Here is a 22,380-nt window from a genome sequence, read left to right as displayed (position 1 = left end):
TAACTTCATGATGAGCAACCAGGACACCTCAATGACCCCCACAAGGACACATGCACATGAGTGCGTGCACACACACACACGCACTACGCACACACACACACACACACACACACACACACTACATAACTAAACTATAATTTGAGAATTTTTACTTTACAAGCTGTCAAAAGGCAACAGTGACACCCGGTGGATTCATGTATTTATTACATACAATACTGAGCTAATAACCAGTAATACAGGATGTACATTAATGCAACCCTTGTGTCTGAGTGAGTGAGTGAGTGAGTGAGTGAGTGAGTGAGTGAGTGAGTGAGTGAGTGAGTGAGTGAGTGAGTGAGTGAGTGAGTGAGTGAGTGAGTGAGTGAGTGAGTGAGTGAGTGAGTGAGTGAGTGAGTGAGTGAGTGAGTGAGTCACCTGTTGTACTGGGTCAAGTGCTGCTCCATTAGGGTGATGCGTCGCAGCTTATGGAGGAACCACTTGTCGATGAATGTTAGCTGATGGATGTTGTCCACAGTGACACCGCTGTGAAGGGCCTGGCAGGACACACACACACACACACACACACACACACACACAACATGAGCCCTATAGGTATCTGCCTGGCAGGACACACACACACACAACATGAGCCCTATAGGTATCTGCCTGGGCCTGCCTGGCAGGACACACACACACACAACATGAGCCCTATAGGTATCTGCCTGGCAGGACACACACAACATGAGCCCTATAGGTATCTGCCTGGCAGGACACACACAACATGAGCCCTATAGGTATCTGCCTGGCAGGACACACACAACATGAGCCCTATAGGTATCTGCCTGGCAGGACACACACAACATGAGCCCTATAGGTATCTGCCTGGCAGGACACACACAACATGAGCCCTATATGTATCTGCCTGGCAGGACACACACAACATGAGCCCTATAGGTATCTGCCTGGCAGGGTACACAACATGAGCCCTAGGTATCTACCTGGACGGACGCACGCTTGCTTTGCCGTTTTCTGGTTAACTAACCCTCGCCTCTCTCTCTCTTTTTTCATCTAGTGTGGGGGACGCCATCCCCGAAACCGCCACGCTCGTTGTTTTCTTCCGCTCGCTTGCTCCCCCCGTGTTTTTCCCCCCCTCGCCTGCCTCTCGTGTTTAATTCCTCCGGGACTCCCGACTATTCCTGGGAGTTGTTTAGGCAACCCTGACTAGGGATGCCCCCCGGACCCCGGTTCTAAATGGGAACCGGTACTAAATTAGAAAAAAACGGAGTATTGATAAGCTCCGACGTTATCGGTACTGCTATCGATACTCTAGAAATTATTATTACTATGAGTTTTTTTTTTTTTTCGAGGAATTTAAATGTTGCGAACTATCTCTCCTCTCTCTGTCTCTGCACGAGAAGCGAGCCGCAGCGAGCCATTATTACTCACACTCACACATACACACACGGGTACTTAACACTATCAGGGTAGGGTAGGAGTGGGGGGGGGGGTTGGGTAGGAGGGGTGGGTGGGGGACACTGTACACCTGTACAAACAAACACTGTACATTGGATTATTGACAAGACCATACTTGGTAATTTACTGTACATTGGAGGGGGTTGTGTTCGGACATTTACAGGGGCCAGTTTCGAGTTGCAGTCTCCCTTAGGTGTTTTTTGAGAGTGTTTTTGAAAGTGGGTAGTGATTCACATTCCTTTACAGCTTTGGGTAGGGCGTTCCACATTGATGTGGCATAATTGCGAAACGTGTTTAGTCCCTTGTTTGAGCCGAATCTGGGTTTAACATGATTTGTGGAGCTCCCTCTGGTGTTGTGATCGTGGTATTCACTGACCTTTGGGAAGTATTTTGTCATGTACATGGGTACCTTGGTCGTGTAGTGTATCTTGTAGACCAGGCCCATTGCAAGTTGCTGTACTCTGTCGTCTACTCTAAGCCATCCTAGGTTGTCAAAGTGGGCAGGGGTGAGGTGGGTTCTAGGAGTAAGGTCAAGCAGTAGTCTGACCAGTTTGTTTTGAGATGTTTGTAATTTTGTTTTTAGCGCCTTTGAGGTGCTTTGGTACCATGAGGTGCAAGCATAGTCGTAGTACCCTTGAATGAGTGCTCCTGCTAGAGTCTTCAGGGTATTCTTGTTTACCAGTGAGGAGATCCGGTACAAGAATCGAGTTCGTTGGTTGACTTTTTTTTATTACATTGGATGCCATTTTGTCACAGGAAAGATTTGCCTCTAGGATGGAACCCAGGTAGGTAATATCTTCTTTCCTTGTGACAATATTGTCACCCACTGTAACTGAGAAGCCGTCGGTCTTGCTGAGTTTGTTATTTGAACCGAAGAGAATGGACTCTGTTTTGCCCATGTGTAATGATAGTTTGTTATCAGCGAGCCATATGCAGATTTTGCCTAGTTCTGAGCTGAGGGTTTTTTCAACCTGTAACTTGTTCTTGTCAGCGACCAGCAGGGCTGAGTCATCCGCAAACAGGAACAAGTTGCAGTCACAAGCTGACGACATGTCATTTGCATAAATTAGGAACAGTAGCGGACCTAGTATGCTTCCTTGTGGAACACCACAGCTTACTGTGAGGGGGGGGGGGATAGGGTACCGTTTACCTCCACCATCTGCTCTCTCCCCTCCAGGTAGGATTGCATCCAGCTCACTGATAGACTATCAAAACCAATTGCTTTTAGCTTGTCAATCAGAATGGTGTGATTGACAGTGTCGAAGGCCTTTTGTAGGTCCAGCATGACCATGCCGCAGTATTTGCCCGCGTCCACCTCTTGTTTGATGTGGTCGTTTAAATAGAGAAGGCATGTGTCAGTGGAGTGGGATGTTCTGAAGCCAGATTGGAATTCGTAGATTAGATTTTTTTCCGCAAGGTATTTTTCGACCGGTTCGTATACAATTTTTTCCATGACTTTCGAGATGGAGGTAAGGATAGAAACAGGGCGGTAGTTGCCTGGGTCTAATTTACTGCCTTTTTTGTGCAGAGGGGTCACTCTCGCAATTTTGAAGTCCTTGGGGACGTGTCCCTGTTTTATGGAGAGGTTTATTATGTGTGTGATGACTGGGGTGATGGCGGCTGCTGAGTCTCTGAGGAATTTGGAGGGGATGTTGTCATGGCCAGTGGCCTTGTTGGGTTGGAGGGCGCTCAGTTTTTTGAGTACCTCATCTGTTGTTACCATTTCCAGTTTGAAGTCGTCTTTGTGGACCCCTAGGTTCTTGTAGTATGCTACTATGTGTTCTACCCCATAATGCCCTGAGTGGGAGGGTAGTTTGTTTACCAGTGTTGTGGCTATGTTTGTGAAGAAACTGGCTACATCCAGCTTTTCTGTGATGAGCGTGTTGTCTGTCTTTATGTTTATGTTTGAGAATCTGGTTTTAAGTTTTTTACTGCAGCCTAGTTGGTTATTGAGTAATTTCCAAAGTTCACGTGGTTTGTTTTTGTTTTCCTCGGTTTTGTCATTGATGAAATATTTTTTTGCTGCTTTGATCATGGAGTTTACATCATTTCTTAGTCTGTTTCTTTCCAGTTTGAGTTCAGTCACGTGGGCTTGGAGTTCACTGCTCGTGCTTATGGTAAGCTTTATGGTAAGCTTATCAATGACTCGTTTGCAGTCAACATTGTCGAAGCGGATTTTTTTTTATCGGTTCATTTTCGTTTTATAGCATTTTGAAAAGCCCTCGTTTTCAAGGAAAATATAAAGATTCCATGATAAAAGACATTTACTGGAATATTCTAGAATACACAAAAACTTTGGAATTTTTCGGCCTATTTATGAATCGTTTTCAAATAAACGCTAGATTATCGATAGTATATGTGTACGTATGCACGCTATAGACGCGAGCTGAAAAATCGATTCTCTTATTTCCTCATCAGCGATCACAGCCAAACAGCCACATCACACATAGGGGACACGTTGATATCTCAGCGAATACAACTCTGATTATCCCAAGACTGGTAAAATAGATTCCTTACCTCAGATCAGATGTTCTCCAAAAAGATTATTCCAATTCCTGATCGCCGTTCCAAATATCGATCACGCTCATTGATTGATTATTGGCTGCTGTAAATATATATTCCAGGCTGATTCCCGTCCCGCGAGCAGATCGCTCTTGAGCAGACTGCTCGCCAACACAAGGAGCGAGTTGGCTCCCCCCCAGAGATCTACAGATCCCAGGTCAGTCTAAGCGACTGACCTGCAGTTACACAGGGATAGACGATAGGGGGCGCTTTTTTCCAATCTGAGCTCCTGTAGGGGCTGGTGTACCAACGGGAGACTCGGTTGATGAAATATGAATTCAGATCGCTAATAAAACAATAAAACGATATTTGTCGTCGTGGGCACTCAACGGGGGGGGCTGATAAAACGAGTAATGTCGTCCGTGGCACTGAAAATGTTAAGGGAGGTGCCAGTCAGTGGCTCCGTGCTGCTGAAGCGCAGCACACACAGACCGAGCTCTGCGCTCGTCATGGCGGTGAGAGCAAAGCGCTCAAAATTCTGGGTTCCCTTCACCCTAGTAGCTAGAGGAAGGATGAGTGTCACAGCCTCTACTAATAACATGGAGTATTGAACCGTTTTTAACAGCTGGGTATTGGGTGGGACATTCTGATTTAAGAACTTTCTAAATAAAATAGAAAGTCCCAAAATAGTTAATTTATCTGACTGCTTGTATTAATTGATAAAAAAGTAGCCATGTGCAGTAATATAGTTATATAAAAGAATAATAAAGCAATGTCGATTCTGTTCTTAATAATCTTTTATAAATTTTTTGCTAAATAAAAAAGAACCGATAAGAGTATCGATAAAGTACCGAACCGTTAAGCAGTATCGATAAGAGTAGTAGTATCGATAAAATCCTAACGATACCCATCCCTAACCCTGACCCAATACATATACAACACGGTAAGACCCCATTCTACATTGTTAAGACACACACACATAGTCACCTGCTTCCCAACACATTTTGTAAATACACACTTCATATTCCCAGGCTTCCGACCTGCCCACACTACACCACCACAGTCGTTTTTGTTTTTGTTGTTTCTGTTTGCCTTGAACCTTTTATGAATAAATACACGCCGTTTGGCGTTTTTCCTTTTAAACCTGTTGTATTGCCTTATTACGGGTCCCGTTCCTCTGTTCCCATAACAACATGAGCCCTATACTGTAGGTATCTGCCTGGCAGGACACACACAACATGAGTCCTCCATCACACAGCCAAGCAACTGTTTCATCTACAGGTATATTGTCTGTCTGTCTGTCTATGTCGATCTATCTATTGCCATTCATAATTCAACGGGGCACCTTGTGCATACTGTTCTGAGTGTGTCTGAGCTGGCAGACGGTATTATACTGCCCTCTAACGCCTTCCGGCATTATTGCACCCCGTTAGAAACGGGTTAGTTTGTTTTCTCTACCGAGCTGCGGCATGGGGGCGGGTCCTAAACACTCCGGCAAAACACACGCTTGTAGGGATGGTTTGGACTACTGACCCCGCCCGCCCGTTGAAGTGCAATGTCCAACAACGTCGGAGGCAGGATCGCTGTGGATAACTGGAATGGCGATGAGATTATTGGATTATTTTTTTTGCATTACTTCAGAGACCAGGTAAGGACACCATATATGAAAGCTTGCGTTGATCTGATGTTTATTTCGACTGCGATTGAAGCTATATGTGTTTTATGTGTCTGGGGGGGGGGGGGGGGGGGGGCGCCGGTCTAAATCACATTGAATGCGTGCACGACAAAGGATAATAGTGATGATCTAGCGTTGATTTCAGGAAGATCCGATAATCAGGCGAAAAATGACAACGTGTTTATTGAATTACACAAAAAACGCTGTTTTTGTGTCTTTTCCCTGGAATTGCTCAGAAGAGGCCGGACTATGTTCATCAAAACGGTATAAAACGGAAATGTACAGATGAAAAAAGAATCCGTTTTTTGCACGTTGACCAGAAGCAGCTCAATGAGACTCGACGGCGTTATTAGACCCATAGCTATACTATAAAATATAGGTTTAGGTCTACAAAGTACAACTACGCTTACATGGGGTTAATGGACGGCAAGGCCAGGTCACTTCCCGGAAGGGGCGTGGCACTCAATGTGTTAATGAGATTGGATACAGTGGAGAGTGACAGGGAGTATGGGGGAGGGGGTTGTATATATACATAAGGCAGCTCATGTATACATCTGAGAAGATTTAGATTAAGTTCAGAATTCAATAACTGTGTCAATACTAGAGTTGAGGGAGATAACAGTGGAGAAAGTAAAACCTATGATACAAGATACAAGATACAAGAGTTTTATTTGTCATGGCATACAGGTATACAGTGAAATGCGGGGGGGTCTCGCCCGCAACGATGTGCAATAGTACAAGTAATAATAATAAGAGTCCAACCAATAGAGCAACATAGTGCAATAAACAAGTAAACAAAGTAGGCATATCGGTATCTGTACATGAGCTATTTACAGAGCATGGTAGGACATGCTAGGTCCTGTGGCAGAATACCGGTAATCACTCTGACCTCCTGGAAAACCCTCAAAGACCCCACGTTGAGAACCACTGAGGCCACTGAGCTCCCACAACATTCTATAACGAACCAACGGTGAACCAACTAACTAACTAAATCAATAAATAATTTAATGAAGCTATGAAGTGAAATATTTATTATCATCAACTATCCAGTTAGTTTGTCTGGAGGAACGTTTGGCTACTTAAAATCATTGAATGGACAGAGAGAGAGAGAGAGAGAGAGAGAGAGAGAGAGAGAGAGAGGAGAGAGAGAGAGAGAGAGGAGAGAGAGAGAGAGAGAGAGAGAGAGAGAGAGAGGTATTGGGCTCAGCAGCCCCTCCTATTCCTCAATGTATGAAATGAACTTCGCCCAACCTTTTGGAGCAGCTTAGTTGACATTAGCAGCTCAATTTTGTAATGTCCTTCCACTGTTTCCTTTTTTTGTCATACAAACACTGGAAAATGACTCGGCTAGCGGATGCCAGTGGAGGGACTGCTTGTGTCTGAACATTGCTTGCAGAGAATAGTTTTCTGCTAAATGTCTGACTTTTTAAACCCAAACCACGTCAAATTGATGGACGAAGAAGCACCTTTCCTTCGAACTAATTATTCGTCATTGTTTGCATGGGGAATGGGAGCTCCTGCATCATGCTGGCTGCCCTCCATTTCACCATGCATAATTCTTTTTAGTAGCCAATAATGGGCCAACTTCTTGACATGTAATGGCAGGGCACAGTTCGCTAGCTTTGTGTGTTACATTTGTAAAAAGTAGGGATGCTCGATATTGGCTTTTTTTACCGATACCGATGTACCGATATGGTCCAACTTTTAATTTCCGATACCGATATCAACCGATACCGATATATGCAGGGTTCCCCCCCCCAAAAAACTGAATCATTTCAGGTAATTAACATTACATATCTCTTGTCATGTAATTAACACAACATTATGCATACTTTGACAATAAATAAAATAATAATTTGTTCTTACTTGCTTGCCTGGGTAAATAAAGGTTAAATAAATGTAAAAAAAATTAATAAAATAAAAAGATTTAAAAAAAAAATGTAAACCGATACCGATATTTTCCAATATAACAACCTTTGTGCCAATATCGGCCGATAATATCAGTAGGACGAAAATATCGGACATCCCTAGTAAAAAGTGGAAAACGCATTTTTACATTCAAAGAGCCTAACAGTAGCCTTCTACTGGTACATCCAGTAGAGTCAAATCTCTACCGTGGCACAGATTTATACCGGTATCCCGGTTCAAACTGCTAAACCGCCCACCCCTACTACCTACCTACCAATCAATCTATCTATCTACCTATCTACTGTATCTATCTATCAGCATTTTCATGAGGCCAACACCAGTGGCATGAATCCTCCTTTCCTCTTGGCTGAGCGCGGTCAAGTGCTGTCAAAGTGGTGGAATAGCTAGTGCATGGTATGATGCATTTAGGAGTGGGTACCATCAGGGCAGTGAGCTGAGGTACCAGTGCTGGTGTGTTGCTGGCCTCGCCACCTTGAGGTTTTATCATGGATGTTTGATGGCCTAGAGATAAGATGTGGGCCATTACTCCTTCAATGATCTCATTCTACATTTAAAAAGGGAACAGATCCATCGCTGCTGTCGTCCAGGACACTGAGACAGCCTCAGCCTCATTTAGCTCTGTTAGGAGACATTTAAGTCACGGTGACCTGGAGGATATTGTCCTCTTGCAGTAGTTATTGTGTATATTGTGTTCTTTGCGTGATATAACTTCACCCTGTGTCCTGATGCTTGTACAGCAGGTCTATTTTTACCAACAAGAACAAGTCACTTGAGGTTTAAAGTCTTATTTAGCATGACAAGTTCAGGCCAAGACACTGTGTGACTCGCTAGCAGTTGCACTGCATTGAATTATTGGGGCCAAAACATGCCTGATCGAAAACAGATAAAAAAAAAATTTAATTCAAAGTATTTCAACTACTAATGGTAATACCAAAACAGCATTGAAAGTGGACAGAACCCTGACATGATGAAATTAATGAATTCCAATTATCTAAATCGATTAAAAAAGTTCTGTTAGTAGGCTGGGAAGTAAGGGATCAACTCATATATATGGTATTTGTACAAATGTGCACTTGTACTCTCATAACCCCCCCCCCCCCCCAGCCAAGTTGTATGTTCTAGATCAGGGGTGGCCAACCAGTCAGAGACTAAGAGCCACACAAATTACTGTGGTACCACAAAGAGCCACACCACCAGCGTTTCTCAACCTTTTTTTTCAGTCACGGCACCCTTCATGTGTTTATAGGTCTCACCCTCTGGCCTCTGAAGTTGCTAATGTCTTTTTTATTTGGGCCTCACAGGGTTAAAAGTACCCTGTGAGACCCACGGTTGCAAAATTACAGAATCACTTTTAGCCATTTAAAAAAAATAATGTTTATTTAAAAAAAAATCAGCCTCACAATGCTATTTGATAGTAAATGTGTTTATATGTCCCACCCTCTGGCCTCTGAAGTTGCTAATGTCTTTTTAATTTGGGCCTCACAGGGTTAACCTCTTAAGCCCGAGATATACAGTAAAAGTGTATATTTTCAGCATTACGTTTGTTTACCAATTATTTTCACTGTTATTAGTGAAATATAAGATTATAGAAATCTCAGGGCATTGAGTCGGAAACCGGCGCATATTGACAGGAGGAAGTGGCACATCCAAAAGTGAGTGTAGTCTTTTGAAGGACGAGACTCAGGGCTTTCGAATTTCGAAAAACTACCCTACCTAGCTCACACCAGCCCCTGTCAATCATCTGACTTCTGGATTTTCTTTTTTATTTATCTTATTTTTTGGGATTATCTCCCACAAACCTGAACGTTATTGCCATAAAACAGAACACAGTTAGTTTCTCTACCTTTATGTGAACGTCTTGCAAAAAACGGTGTTGCAATACGATAAAAAATGGTGGAGAAATTTACATTATAAAAAAGATGGCAGAATTCAGTACTGTATCTACAAAACCTTCTGTTTAATCATCTTCCCTTTATTCATTTGCTTAGATTTTTCAGGTCTGGTTTAAAAAAATATATATATAATTGATATTCTCCTTTGGTTCATTACAATTTACTCAAGCCTAGTAACAGACACTATTTCTGACACTGATCCATATATGTCCCTAGATTCAGATACCAAGAACATGCAAATGGACCATTTAAAAAAAAATGGAAATGTTTATTCTACGTCCTTATGCAATGAGTAAAAAAAAAAAGAAAAAGTAAAAAATTAAAATTAAAATTAAATTATTATTATTATTTTTTATGGATGGAAGAGCCTCACATTGACAGGCTAAGCGCCGCATGCGGCTCGCGAGCCGCGGGTTGGCCACCCCTGTTCTAGATTGTACTTATATATGTAAACAAAACGCTTGCATGTAGAACCTAGTATTCTGAGTGTCCCGATCTGAACAGTGGGTCAGACTACAAGATCGTCACACTTGTTAGCCATGCTAGTGATCCAAACAGTCACCCGAGATGGGGAAACGGGTTGGAAAGGAATCTCAACGTGAGCGTGACATGAGAGCAAAATGGCATGTGAATATGGTCAACGGGAGGCGAGTCCAGGTGTACCTTGGCCAGAGAGAAGATGCGGGTGATGGAGGGAACACCCAGCTCCTGCTGCAGGTCGCTGGGGCCCTTCCAGGCTCTGTTCAGGGGCAGGCGGGGGACGAAGCCGTCCACGGAGGGGTGACACATCCTCAGGGCCTTCTGCATGCTCTCCTCAAAGGTACGGCCCACCGCCATGACCTGACACCGGGGAGGGAGACATTCTAAAGGTTGCTTTGGATGTGCATTAAATGGGAACAACGGAGGAACAAGGAAACAAATGGAGTGTTACAACAAAATGAAAACTTTCACCGATTCAATAACAGGCTGACTATCATTGTCTTACCATTTCCTTCATATTCTTATATTCTTATCTTTACCGCATATATATATATATATATATATATATATATATATATATATATATATATATATATATATATATATATATATATATATATATATATATATATATATATATATATATATATATATATATATATATATATATACATATTTGTCTGAATATACCTGCATATAACCCCTCTATATACTTACTTGTACACCTGCATATAACCCTTAGCTCTGTATGATAGCATATATATACTGTAAGGGTCGACAGTGGCTCAGGAGGTAGAGCGGTTGTCTGGTAATCGGAAGGTTCACTGTTCGATTCCCTCTAAAGTTTCAAAGTGTCCTTGAGCAAGACACTTAACCCCTAATTGCTCCCAATGAGCAGGTTGGCACCTTGCATGGTTGCCTCCGCCATCAGTGTGTTAATGTGTGAGTGAATGGGTGAATGTGAAGAACAACATTTTAAAGTGCTTTGGATAAAAGCGCTATATAAATTGCACCATTTACCATTTATATATATTTATTCTCACCACATACCGGTATATATCTATCCACACCTGTCTGTATTTACCTGTCCTGCACATAGTCCTTTTACATAATCTGTAGGGATGTTCGATATTGGCTTTTTTACCGATATCCGATATACCGATATTGTCCAACCGATACCGATATCAACCGATACCGATATATGCAGGGTCGTCGTTGTCGTCCCCCCCCCCCCCCCAAAAAAAACGGAATCATTTCAGGTAATTAACATTACATATCTCTTTTCTTTCTTATTTTTTTTACCGATACAGATAATTTTCAATATTACATTTTAATGCCAATATCCGTAGGCCGATAATATCGGACCTCCCTAATATCTGTACATATCCTACTCTTACTAGTAGTTACGTTTGCTTATATGTATTTTAAGTTTGAATTTTGCTGTAATTTCGCACTACATTCATGTCCTCGTTGAGCTGCCTGGTGAGATTACTTTGATGACACTCTCTCCCCAAAAGGGTTTGGAGCATTCTCGATGAATGCGCAATATAGTGTGTTTAGTTTAGTGCCCCGTAAACAAAATACAAGTGTGCGTGCGTGAGCGTGTGCGCAAGCATGAATGAGTGAGTGAGTGAGTGGTGCGTCTATCAGCCCCCACCTCTCCGACGCTCTTCATGGCGCTGCCTATCTCTTGGGACATGCCTTGGAAGCGGTCCAGATCCCAGCGGGGGATCTTGGTGACGATGTAGTCCAGACTGGGCTCGAAGCAGGCCGTGGTTTTCTCGGACACAGCGTTCTTGATCTCCGGCAGGGGGATGCCCAGGGCCAGCTTGGCCGCCACAAATGCCAGCGGGTACCTGGGAGAGACGGGCCGATGGTATAGAAGTGAGGATTAGCAAGAGCTGGACACACAATGCAATTGACCGTCTTAACATGGTGGCCATTTTGCTCTTATGTCTCGCTCAGGTTGGGATTCCCACAGGGTGAAAATCAAACCCTATGACTATTAGTTGACTAAGAATATCGCTTCTCAAGGACAGCCTTAATTTTCAACTCAATAATTTACATTTAGTCATTTAGCTGACGCTTTTATCCAAAGCCACTTACAAATTGTGTACAACAAGTAGGGGTACACCTCTGGCAGCTAAGGGTCAGTGGTATTGTTGAACTTGAGTGCTACACTCTGAGTGCATAGTAGTATAGACATTAGGGGTGTAACGGTACACAGAAGCCACGGTTCTGTACGTACCTCGGTATTGGAGTCACGGTGCGGTACGAGTTCGGTACAACAGGAAAAAAATATTTATAATTATTATTATATATTTATGATAATTATTATAATTATTATTATTAAATAGAATAATTTTCTATAGGCTTGCCGTGGTAGTCAGTGATACTGGTGTCATTCTGTGTTCAGGCATCCACTGAGTAAATTAATTGCCTACTGCCCCTTTAACAACTTATCCTTGTGTAGCCGGTGTGATCTTGTCTGCGTTGTGTTTTAGTCGATTCAACCCCTGTTAAGGGATCGCCCTGAGTGGGAGTTGAACCCCGGACGCCCGCGTCGCGGGCGGCATCACAGACCACTAAGCAAGAAGTGAATTCACTTCTTGCTTCCGGGTCTGGATGCCTCTGGGGAGTGAGTTTACTTGCAGTACCGCTTACCATCCACAGCCACGTCACTACTTGTACCCGTGACTGTGGATATACTGCGGTACCTCCGTTACACTTGTTAAGTTTCAGTTTCACTTGTAGAGAGGATTTAACTTCACGAGACTGAAGACTAGAGAACAGATGACATGTTACAACAATGGCAGAGGATTATTTGGATTTAAACACAGTAGCAGTTCAACTGGAGAGGAGCTCAGATGATCAGTCCGGAAAAGTATGTTTTTATTTTTATTTGATCAGCTGTGCCTGTGAAAGAGAGTCCGCGGGGGAGAATGTTGGTGTGTGTGTTGGCGACGCGCGGCGTGTGTGTGTGTCTTTCCATTGGTCTCATTTGGTTAACATTATTGGGCGAACAAGAAAACGAAAGAAAACTGTAAAATTGTAACAACCCTGCTGTGTTACAAACATATAATTCATTCTTCATGGTAAGGGGAGGGGAGGAGGGAAGAAACAGAGTGTCAGTGTGTATTGTTAATTTCTGTCCGCTTGTCATCGTGTCACCTTTACAAGCTTCAACGTTTTATTCATCATCTAAATTTGGCAATACAAGCTTAATATTCAACGTTAAAGATCAATGTAAGCCAGTGTAAAGTAAAGTAAAGATATTGAGCATATATTTGTAAAATGTGCCACCCTAGTTTCACCTGGTCCTAGTAGTATTCTTCGTATGGCTGCACGTACAGCACCGTGACGGCCGTACCGTAAATTCGCGGGACAAATACACGTACCGCTACACCCCTAATAGACATATTAGCATAGTAGGTAGTAGGGGTGCACGACATTGATTTTTTTGACCCCGATATCGATACCGATAACTTTCTGCTCCTCAAGGTCGATACCGATACCGATAACCGATAATATATATATATATATATTTATTGTATTATAATTTTATTTTTTTATGTATATTCCTGTAGTTTTGACCTAACCAGATGTATCATGACATAAGCATTACTACTATGAACAAAACAAAGCCAAGAGAACAGTTTTGACTCTTCAAATAAAGTGACTATATTTATTTTTCCAAATAAATATAATTTGAGTCAATCACAAAATTCACAATCCGTCAATGTCATTAACAATGTGTTTCCCTGAACAATGAGTGAACTAAAAACCAACAGGTATTGTGCTTTGTCAGTAGATAAAACATTTGACACTATAGGATAGGAGACTGTTGTGGTCTTGGTCCATGAAACAACTATTACTTGGCATTTATAGGACAGCACGCCTCAAAAAGAATAAAATAAACCAAACAAATCATCTCTGTCAAACGTCTTTAATTTTGCAAACGCTCGTCAATAGGTACAAGCCGCGCCGCTTCCTTTGCAGCTGGCTTTGGATTCTCTTAGCCTTTAGCTGCTCGCGCGTCGTCGGATTTTAATACACCATCGTAGCGGTGGTGATGTTTCAGGTGACTTATTAGGTTGGATGTGTTATAGCTTGTTGCCCCTTTCCCTCCTCGAGGAACTTCTGCATTTGTTACAAATAGCAAGCAAACTATTTTCCTCTGAAACTTTTAAAACATCCCACACTACCGACGACGCCATGTTTGTTTACCATCTGTGCTGCTTCTGAAACGTACGTGGCTACGTCACAGCCAGGCATGACAAAGGGAGCGCTGGATTTGTGAAAAACTCCCTCTTCCTAAACCACACGCTATCAGTCGTACCACAGTACTGGCAAAACGGGAGGAGCCTAGAGTAAAAACAAACGCCCTTCATCCCAATCCACCCACACCGGATTTCTTTTAACCAAAAAATGTATTATATATTATCGGAGCTATCAATAATGTTATCGGGTTTATCGGGATGACGTCATAATTGCTGATATCGGCCCGATAATTATCGTGCATCCCTAGTAGGTAGTAATATAGGCATAGTAGCATAGTACATAGTAGATAGTAGTATAGACATAGTAATACAGTACATGATAGTAAAGGACAGTAAGAAGTAATAATTTTTTCAGATATTGATTGAAGAGGTGTGTTTTAAGTCGATGGCGGAACATTGGCAGGTGCATAGACATATATATCTATGGGCAGGTGCCTCTAAAAAGCCTCTTGTTCCTTCCAGGAAGTAACGTATATGTGCACGGCTCTTACCCGGTGGCCTTGGAGGCCAGGGCGGAGCTTCGGGACAGCCTGGCGTTCACTTCGATGATGCAGTACTCCAGGGAGGCCGGGTGCAGGGCGTACTGGATGTTGCACTCTCCCACGATGCCCAGGTGGCGCACCACCTTGATGGCCGTCTCACGCAGCATGTGGTACTCCTCGTTGGACAGAGTCTGGCTGGGCGCCACCACGATAGAGTCACCTGGAGCAGGAGGAGAGAGGGGTTACGGCTGGTTTTTAATTGGTCAATCCAGTCTCTCAATTGACTTTGTGGGAATTGCTCTTTGTCAGGAGAAGAGGATGATGATGGAGGAGGTAGAGAAGAGAAGAGAAGAGAAGAGAAGAGAAGATAAGAGAAGAGAAGAGAAGAGAAGAGAAGAAAAGAGAAGAGAAGAGAAGAGAAGAGAAGAGAAGAGAAGAGAAGAGAGGAGAAGAGAGAAAATAATAGAAGAGAAAAGAAGAGAAGAGAAGAGAGAAAAGAATAGAAGATAAAAGAAACTAAGAGAGGAGAAGAGAAGCGAGCTTGTCACGAGACTACCAGTGTGTATGTCAGTAGAATAGAACAGATGTACAGGTGTTTATATTAGACTGGATGTTAGACTACCAGTGTGGATGTGTTAGACTACCAGTGTGGATGTTAGACTACCAGTGTGGATGTTAGACTACCGGATGTTAGACTACCAGTGTGGATGTTAGACTACCAGTGTGGATGTTAGACCAGTGTGGATGTTAGACTACCAGTGTGGATGTTAGACTCCAGTGTGGATGTTAGACTACCAGTGTGGATGTTAGACTACCAGTGTGGATGCCCAGGGGGTCAAAGTTCTCCATGTTGCAGACGGTGACACAGTTGTTGGCCACGTCCCTCACCACCTCATACTCCACCTCCTTCCAACCCAGCAACGACTTCTCCACCAGGATCTGGGTGCTCATGGCCAGGGCCTACAACATACAGTACACAGGCAGAAATGTAGTTTTTGGCCTTGGCTATATATACATTTAGACAGTAGATCAACTCTGTATGATAGCATGTACAATAATGCTGTATATACCACATATATATATATATATGTATTCTTACTGTACAGTATATATTTATTTATCCACATAAGGTTTGTACACTACATACAGTACCTGCATATAACCCGTGTTACATATCTGTAGATAGTATATCTATATCTGTACATATCCCTTACTTACTTACTCTTAGTTACGCTGCTGGCCAGTATGACTTATTACCATAGTGTCTGTATACCTGCATTACTGTACATAATAATACTACAAGGCTATATATAGATCTGATTAGCACTATTACTCAGTAATACAAATGTATATATTTTATACCCAGTTTAATCACCTGTACCATTGTATATTACTATCGCACTTTACTGTTACTATTACTGTATTACTAACTGTATTGTACTGTAACTGTATTACTATTACTGTTACTATTTGCACTCTGGTTGGATGCCAAACTTCTGCAAACTGTACTTGTGCTGTATAATGACAATACATTTGAATCTAATTTAATCCAATCAGCTGGTATTGTAACACCTTCATGTCATTCTACTCTATTTCCCAAGTCCAAGTTTGGTCTTTTGCGTGTGTTCTGTGTGGTGCTCCCACCTGGCGAGCCGTCTCCTCCAGCTTGTCCTTGTTGCCGCAGAGCCCAGAGCCCAGGCCCCCCAGGGCGTAGGCTGAGCGCAGCATCACGGGATAGCCGATCTGCTCCGCTGCCTCCAGAGCACCCGACACCTAGAGGACAGACACCGTTATTACAGCTTGGCATCTTCAAGGCCAAACACCCCCAATGCCTGCTGATCCCATAGATATATATATAACTAGATGGTGCAAGGCGGAGTCTCTAGCGTAGTTCACCGGTGGCCATCTTGTCACAGTCAACTATGCTGGTACGTTCTATGGTAGCTGTTTAAGGCACAAACAAAAATACTCTTAACTCGCTGAAATCTTGACGGATTTACAGACGGTTTGGTTTATTACAAACGTTATTAACGTGGCTATGATTCTGGATGCGTGGACATGTTGAAATTATTTTCATATGAAAGTCCATTATAAGTATGCAGTATGGTAACTACATCTCTGACGTTTATAACAAACCAAACCGTTTGAAAATCTGTTGAACATTTTGCAAGCTATGGTTAACACATTCCCTGCCATTACTTATATCCATCAATATAGCCAGTCTGCCACCACTGTAAGCCTATGGAGATGTTCACCTTCTTTGCAGGGCTATAACTTTTTAAATTGTATTGCTAAATTGACATTACTATGGCCCATTCAACATCGATTATCTATCGTTCAGGATGTAGGAACGTTATACTTTTTCATTCATACATTCATACAAAAATACCGTCTAGAATATAAGTATGTTTTTATGGTTTTCTGCAGTAATTCCTAGAACGTGAGTTATAGGCCTAAACGCATATATAGATTATTGATTGCCGTGTAACTGTATATGATCCGTATACGTTATGCGTCATCATGCACGGAGGAAAGGGGGGGGGGGGGGGGGGGGGGGGTCGTTTATAATTCCGTGATCGTCAGTAAATGCTTTATGTAGTATGGGTGATATATTGATCAGATGGTTTGCAGTGAAATGAATAAACAATTGGGCTGAAAATAACGTTAGCGTCCTCTTACCGTGCGTCAAAGAGACTGGCTGTGAAATATCCCAAGTATAGGACGTCGATCGCCTAGGTCCATTTCCGGTTTGTATGTCGCAATAAACGCCAAAATCATATCGATTATTACGTTTATAAGCGATCGATATGTACTATAGTGTCTGTCGGGAGCCTTGCAACAATGTCTGACGGCCGGATGAATTTAATCGACGCACACCTCCCACTTCCTGTTGTTCGAGTGTAACTCGCCCGACCATCCACCAGGCGGCGGTATTGAGCCGTCGTTGTATTGAGCCGTAGGGTCCAGCTGCAGCGTCGGAGGTGTATATATGAATTATGAATGCCATGGCGAAAAATTTTTATATTTATCTCAATAACGCTGTACAGCAAGATCTGGCGGTCAAAGCATGGCGGGCAATAACGTGTTACAGCGTGAATGGCGGTGGATGTGTTAAGCACCATAGACATTCATGTTATGAGTGGGTGTGCTGCCTGTGGCAAGATGGCCGCCATGTGGCAACGTCGGTCTCCATTGGCCAGCAGCGCGGGTGAGTCATCTAGCCTTTATATATGGCTATGGCTGATCCGACTACTGAGATTACTTTACTGAAGAACAAGGAAATAACACAATTGGTTCTTAAATTTGACTCACATTCGCAAGTCTGGAAATGGATAGACATCCAATACAAGTCTCAAACAAAGCCAGTGTGAAGGGATTCTAAATAATATCCTGGCAGGATGATTTGGTTTCCGTCTACTGTTCAGAAAGCATGTGCATTTCAGTTTGTGGGGTAACTTTATGGAATGGAAGTGGAAATTGCACAGTTCAAAATAGATACAAAAAACACTGATAGACAAATATAGAACTAAGGAACTATAGATAGTTGCTCTCAGGGAATGTTTGATTTCTTCAAAACAAAAAAAAATGTTGTCTTGTTTTTTAACCTTATTTTATTTATTAGTATCCTTCTCTCTTTTAGGTAGTAAGAGAGTTTTTATTTGAAATGTTATGATATTGTGAGAAAGGGGCAGCCGCAGGACTAGATGCAATTTGCTTCCTTCTGTCCCTTCTCAAAATTATCCTTGTTTGTTTTTCTATGGATGGCGATCATTTGTCTCATTTGTTTATGTTTTGTCTTTACTGTGATTTCTATGTTTATTGTGTTTGAGATAAAGATGAATCAATCAATCAATCAATCAAATGTTGGCTTGTGAGTCCAACTTTGATGAGGACCTGCCTCAGGAACAGTGTGGGGGGTAACACGTTTCAAAATAACCTTGGGTGGGAACAGGGTGGAAAGGAATCCCAACCTGAGCATGACATAAGAGCAAAATGGCCACTGTGTGAATAATGGTCGATAGGAAGGGTCATGCTGATACTGTTAATGTAGTTGTAGTAGTTTCTTCCAACATGTACAGTAATGTAATACATTATAGTTCCTTCTGCTTTGTGTTGAGACTCACATCAATATTATGATAATTCTCTTTTTAGCTGCATAATGGGCTTAACCCTTTCACTACCACACGACATAAAGTTAACCCTTTCACTACCACACTACTACGGGTTAACCGTCTGTAGTGTGGTAGTGAAAGGGTTAACCTTCTGTAGCATGGTAGTGAAAGCGGTATTCCTTTGTAGTGTGGTAGTGAAATGGTGAAACAAAATATTCCCTAAACTATTGTTTGTTTCCATCCCTCTGTCGACTGCCTTGGGAGCGACAAAGGAAATCTGTGCGGCTGACCTCTGTCTCCTGGCTAGTGAGCATGCGTGCATGGCAGACAGGGTGTGACACAAAAGTAATGTACAGTATAGTGTAACTCTCTCAGGGGCAATAAGTAACAAGTGATGTATTATACGTTTCAAGTATCCACCAACACTGCTCAAGAGAGATACCAGGGAATCCAGTCGAACACATTGATGTGCTGCACATTTCCAAGTTCAAGCTTTATTGTTAAAGGTGACATGCATTATAAATGTCATTTTTCAGTCTCTAGCATTGTATTATAGTAATAGGAGTTAGTATCAATGTGTTTTTGTGTCTAAATACCATATTGGCGGATTGCTCTGATTCAGCTCAGACCATTTCATGCTCCAGTAAATTAGGCCATCCTGATTTGAGCCATGTCGTGACGTCACTCGAGCTCTGGGTAGCGGACAGTGATGTGATTGGCTCTGTGGTTGTAGCTAATGCCCGCCCACAATCTACCTATAGACTACACAGCGAGTGGAAACCACTTCCTCATACTGTGAGGCAGAGTGAAACCCGACACCTCTGCATGCACTCTGCAGGGAGAGAGAGAGAGATAGAGAGGGAGAGAGAGAGAGATAGAGAGGGAGATAGAGAGGGAGGGAGAGAAAGAGAGAGAGGGAGAGACGGAGAGAGAGGGAGAGAGAGAGAGAGAGACCACTGTGCAAACACTCCGCGCGCAGGTCCCCCCCCCTCCCCCCCCATTCGGGAGCACTTGGGGGGGGGGGGGGGGGGGACCTGCCGCGCGGCACACACCCCCGAATGGGAGAGGGAGAGAGTGAAAGAAAGAAAAAAAGAAAGGAAGAGAGAGGGAGGGAGGGAGAGAGGGGGCCTTATCAATAACGGCCTGTCTTTTTTTCTCTCTCTCTCTCTCTCTCTCTCTCTCTCTCTCTCTCTCTCTCTCTCTCTCTCTCTCTCTCTCTCTCTCTCTCTCTCTCTAACTCTCTCTCTCTCTCTCCCACCCCCCCTCTCTCTCTCTCTCTCTCTCTCTCTCTCTCTCTATCTCTCTCTGTCTACCAGTCGCAGACTGTGTGGACTGACTGTCACTCAAAGTGCTTATGGGCGGAGCCAGGCCATAACAGCCTGAAATCTTGAGGCTGAAAAATGATGGTTTTGAGTACTTGATTAGAAATATAAAACAATGCATTTTTTTGAAAAAAAACCTTACAGATGTCTTCAATAGACTCACAGGAATTGTGTAAAGTTGCCCAAATAGTGCTAGGAATAGCAATGCATGTCCCCTTTAATACTACCATATGTACAGGACATAATAGAGGATGGACATCTGGCTGTGTCTTTATTAGCTAACGGCTGGTAAAACTCCCACTCTGCCTTTGTGCCTTACCGACTTCACCGCGACACTGGGAGCAATCTTCTCATTGATTTCTATCAGCTTGTCAGCGAACAGCTGTCTGTCCTCGGTGGCCATGATGGATTCCACTGGAGTCCCCAGCACCCTCACACCGTACTGCTCCAGGACACCACTCTGAAACAGCTCCACCCCTGGACACATGACGCACAGGAGTTATATACACACACACACACTTGCTTGCTTGTGGTTGATCCACAAGTCCTATTGCAGGTAGTAAAGGTTGTGGTAGTGGTAACAGGAGCTGCAGGTGTATTCCTCCTGAGTCTCCTCTCCTGTCTCCTGGCTGTCCTTTCCTCCTCCATCATACGGGTCCCATCCAGGCATTGCCAACGCCAAGTGTTGCGGTCAGCAGCAGCATCCTCCAGGGCCTCAGGTCTGATTCTGCACGTCCTTAACTCTTTGGGTGCCAAAAACGTAATATCTTGTTTTTAGATCCTTTGATATTTTTCCTTTGATCCCTGTCTTATATGGTCAGCCAGAGCCCTCTAGGTCTCCCTGGCTCATCTGCCTACGTTGGAATTGCAATGATGATCGAATCTCACCAGGTGGCAGTACCTTTTGAACTGGAATGGCTTGGTGTGGAATCTACACCTTTTCTTTTTCTTTTTTGCAAGGGCTCCTCCTCGTCGGATACAGAGCGACACAGCAATCGCCTCGAGATTTTGTTGCCTGAAGCCTATTTCCCGTATACACGAGTATAGACATATACACGGGTAATCGCGATGGCGATGCGATCACTGGGAATTATTATTTTTGGAATACCTTCTCGCTATGCCAAGGTAAGGTATATTCTATGTCTATTTTACAGAACCTGAAACATGTTTTTGTAACGATCAGTGTGGTGTTTTACCGGATGTAAAACATGCTCGACAAACACGATCGCAGTTTCTAGTTGAAACGACCCCCCCCCCCCCCCCCCCCCCCTTGATGATTTTGTGAAGGCACATATGTACATGGTATATACCTTTGATTTGGGCATATTTGGGGTTTCAGGCGATCAACCAGAACGATTTGGGCTTATTGCATATAACGCGTCATATCGTGCGATCTATGGAAAAAGACTGGATTATTTTGGAAAGGGGTGATGTTTAGCGTGTAGCATGTAACAAACTACAGTGTGTAGAAATGAACTGATTAGTCAGTAATGGACTATGAACAAATGAGTGGCCTGTCAAATGAGCCATACTATTGTCTCCATAGCTATAATACAGAACACACGATGGGTCTGCAAACATCGCTAAAATGGTCAATAACGTTGGCGCCAGGCGGTACAGATGGGGAAAGTGTGTGGCACCCAAAGAGTTAACATGGTCTTCAGCTGGTCTTTATAGCGCTTCTTCTGCCCTCCAGCAGACCATGATGTAGTTGGCCATATAGCACTCTGCGAAGCAGCCGGTATGAGGACATCCTTACTACATGGCCCAGTCATCGTAGCTGGTGCTGGGTGATGGTTGCCTCAATACTGGAGGATCTTCACCACCACCTGGGAGAAGGGCCCGCCCCTTTTCCAAGATGGCAGCATCCCCATTGTATGTGCTGAATGTTTGTTAGTGTTTGGTCTTTTTTGTTGGTTTTTAGTACTTTTAAACATCCATTTTTAGTAAGTAGTAGTCTTCATTTGATCCTATCATTTTTTCATTCACCGATTTGTGGACCTTTTGGAGTTTCTACTTGCTCTGTGGACTGTGGCCTGGATTTCTTCCCCTGGTCGTTGGGGAGCTGTCCTGCTGTGCTGTGCTGGCTGAGCTGAGGTCTGTTTCCACCTGCTCTGCTGCTGTAGCTGAGGTCTGTTTCCACCTGCTCTGCTGTGCTGCTGTAGCTGAGGCCTGCTTCCACCTGCCCTGCCCTGCTCTGCTGTGCTGCTGTAGCTGAGGCCTGCTTCCACCTGCCCTGCCCTACTCTGCTCTG

The 22,380-nt window shown here is 43.3% G+C and overlaps 1 protein-coding gene across 1 annotated transcript in view; it reads right to left on the bottom strand.

The window, feature by feature from the left end:
* cps1 (carbamoyl-phosphate synthase 1, mitochondrial) overlaps positions 1–22,380 on the bottom strand; it is a 255,494-nt gene that overhangs the window by 178,007 nt on the left and 55,107 nt on the right. Inside the window, exons 15-21 of the mRNA XM_084309709.1 lie at positions 20,446–20,603; positions 16,337–16,465; positions 15,508–15,652; positions 14,702–14,912; positions 11,588–11,786; positions 10,114–10,290; positions 415–533 (exon numbers count right to left, since the gene is read on the bottom strand). Of these exons, the coding sequence (XP_084165835.1) occupies positions 415–533; positions 10,114–10,290; positions 11,588–11,786; positions 14,702–14,912; positions 15,508–15,652; positions 16,337–16,465; positions 20,446–20,603 (1,138 nt within the window). The remainder of the gene's footprint in view (positions 1–414; positions 534–10,113; positions 10,291–11,587; positions 11,787–14,701; positions 14,913–15,507; positions 15,653–16,336; positions 16,466–20,445; positions 20,604–22,380) is intronic.

Source organism: Notolepis coatsorum (genome assembly GCF_963971535.1).
Source record: "Notolepis coatsorum genome assembly, chromosome: 3".
Lineage (NCBI taxonomy): Eukaryota > Metazoa > Chordata > Actinopteri > Aulopiformes > Paralepididae > Notolepis > Notolepis coatsorum.
This window is presented reverse-complemented; position numbering and strand designations above follow the sequence as displayed.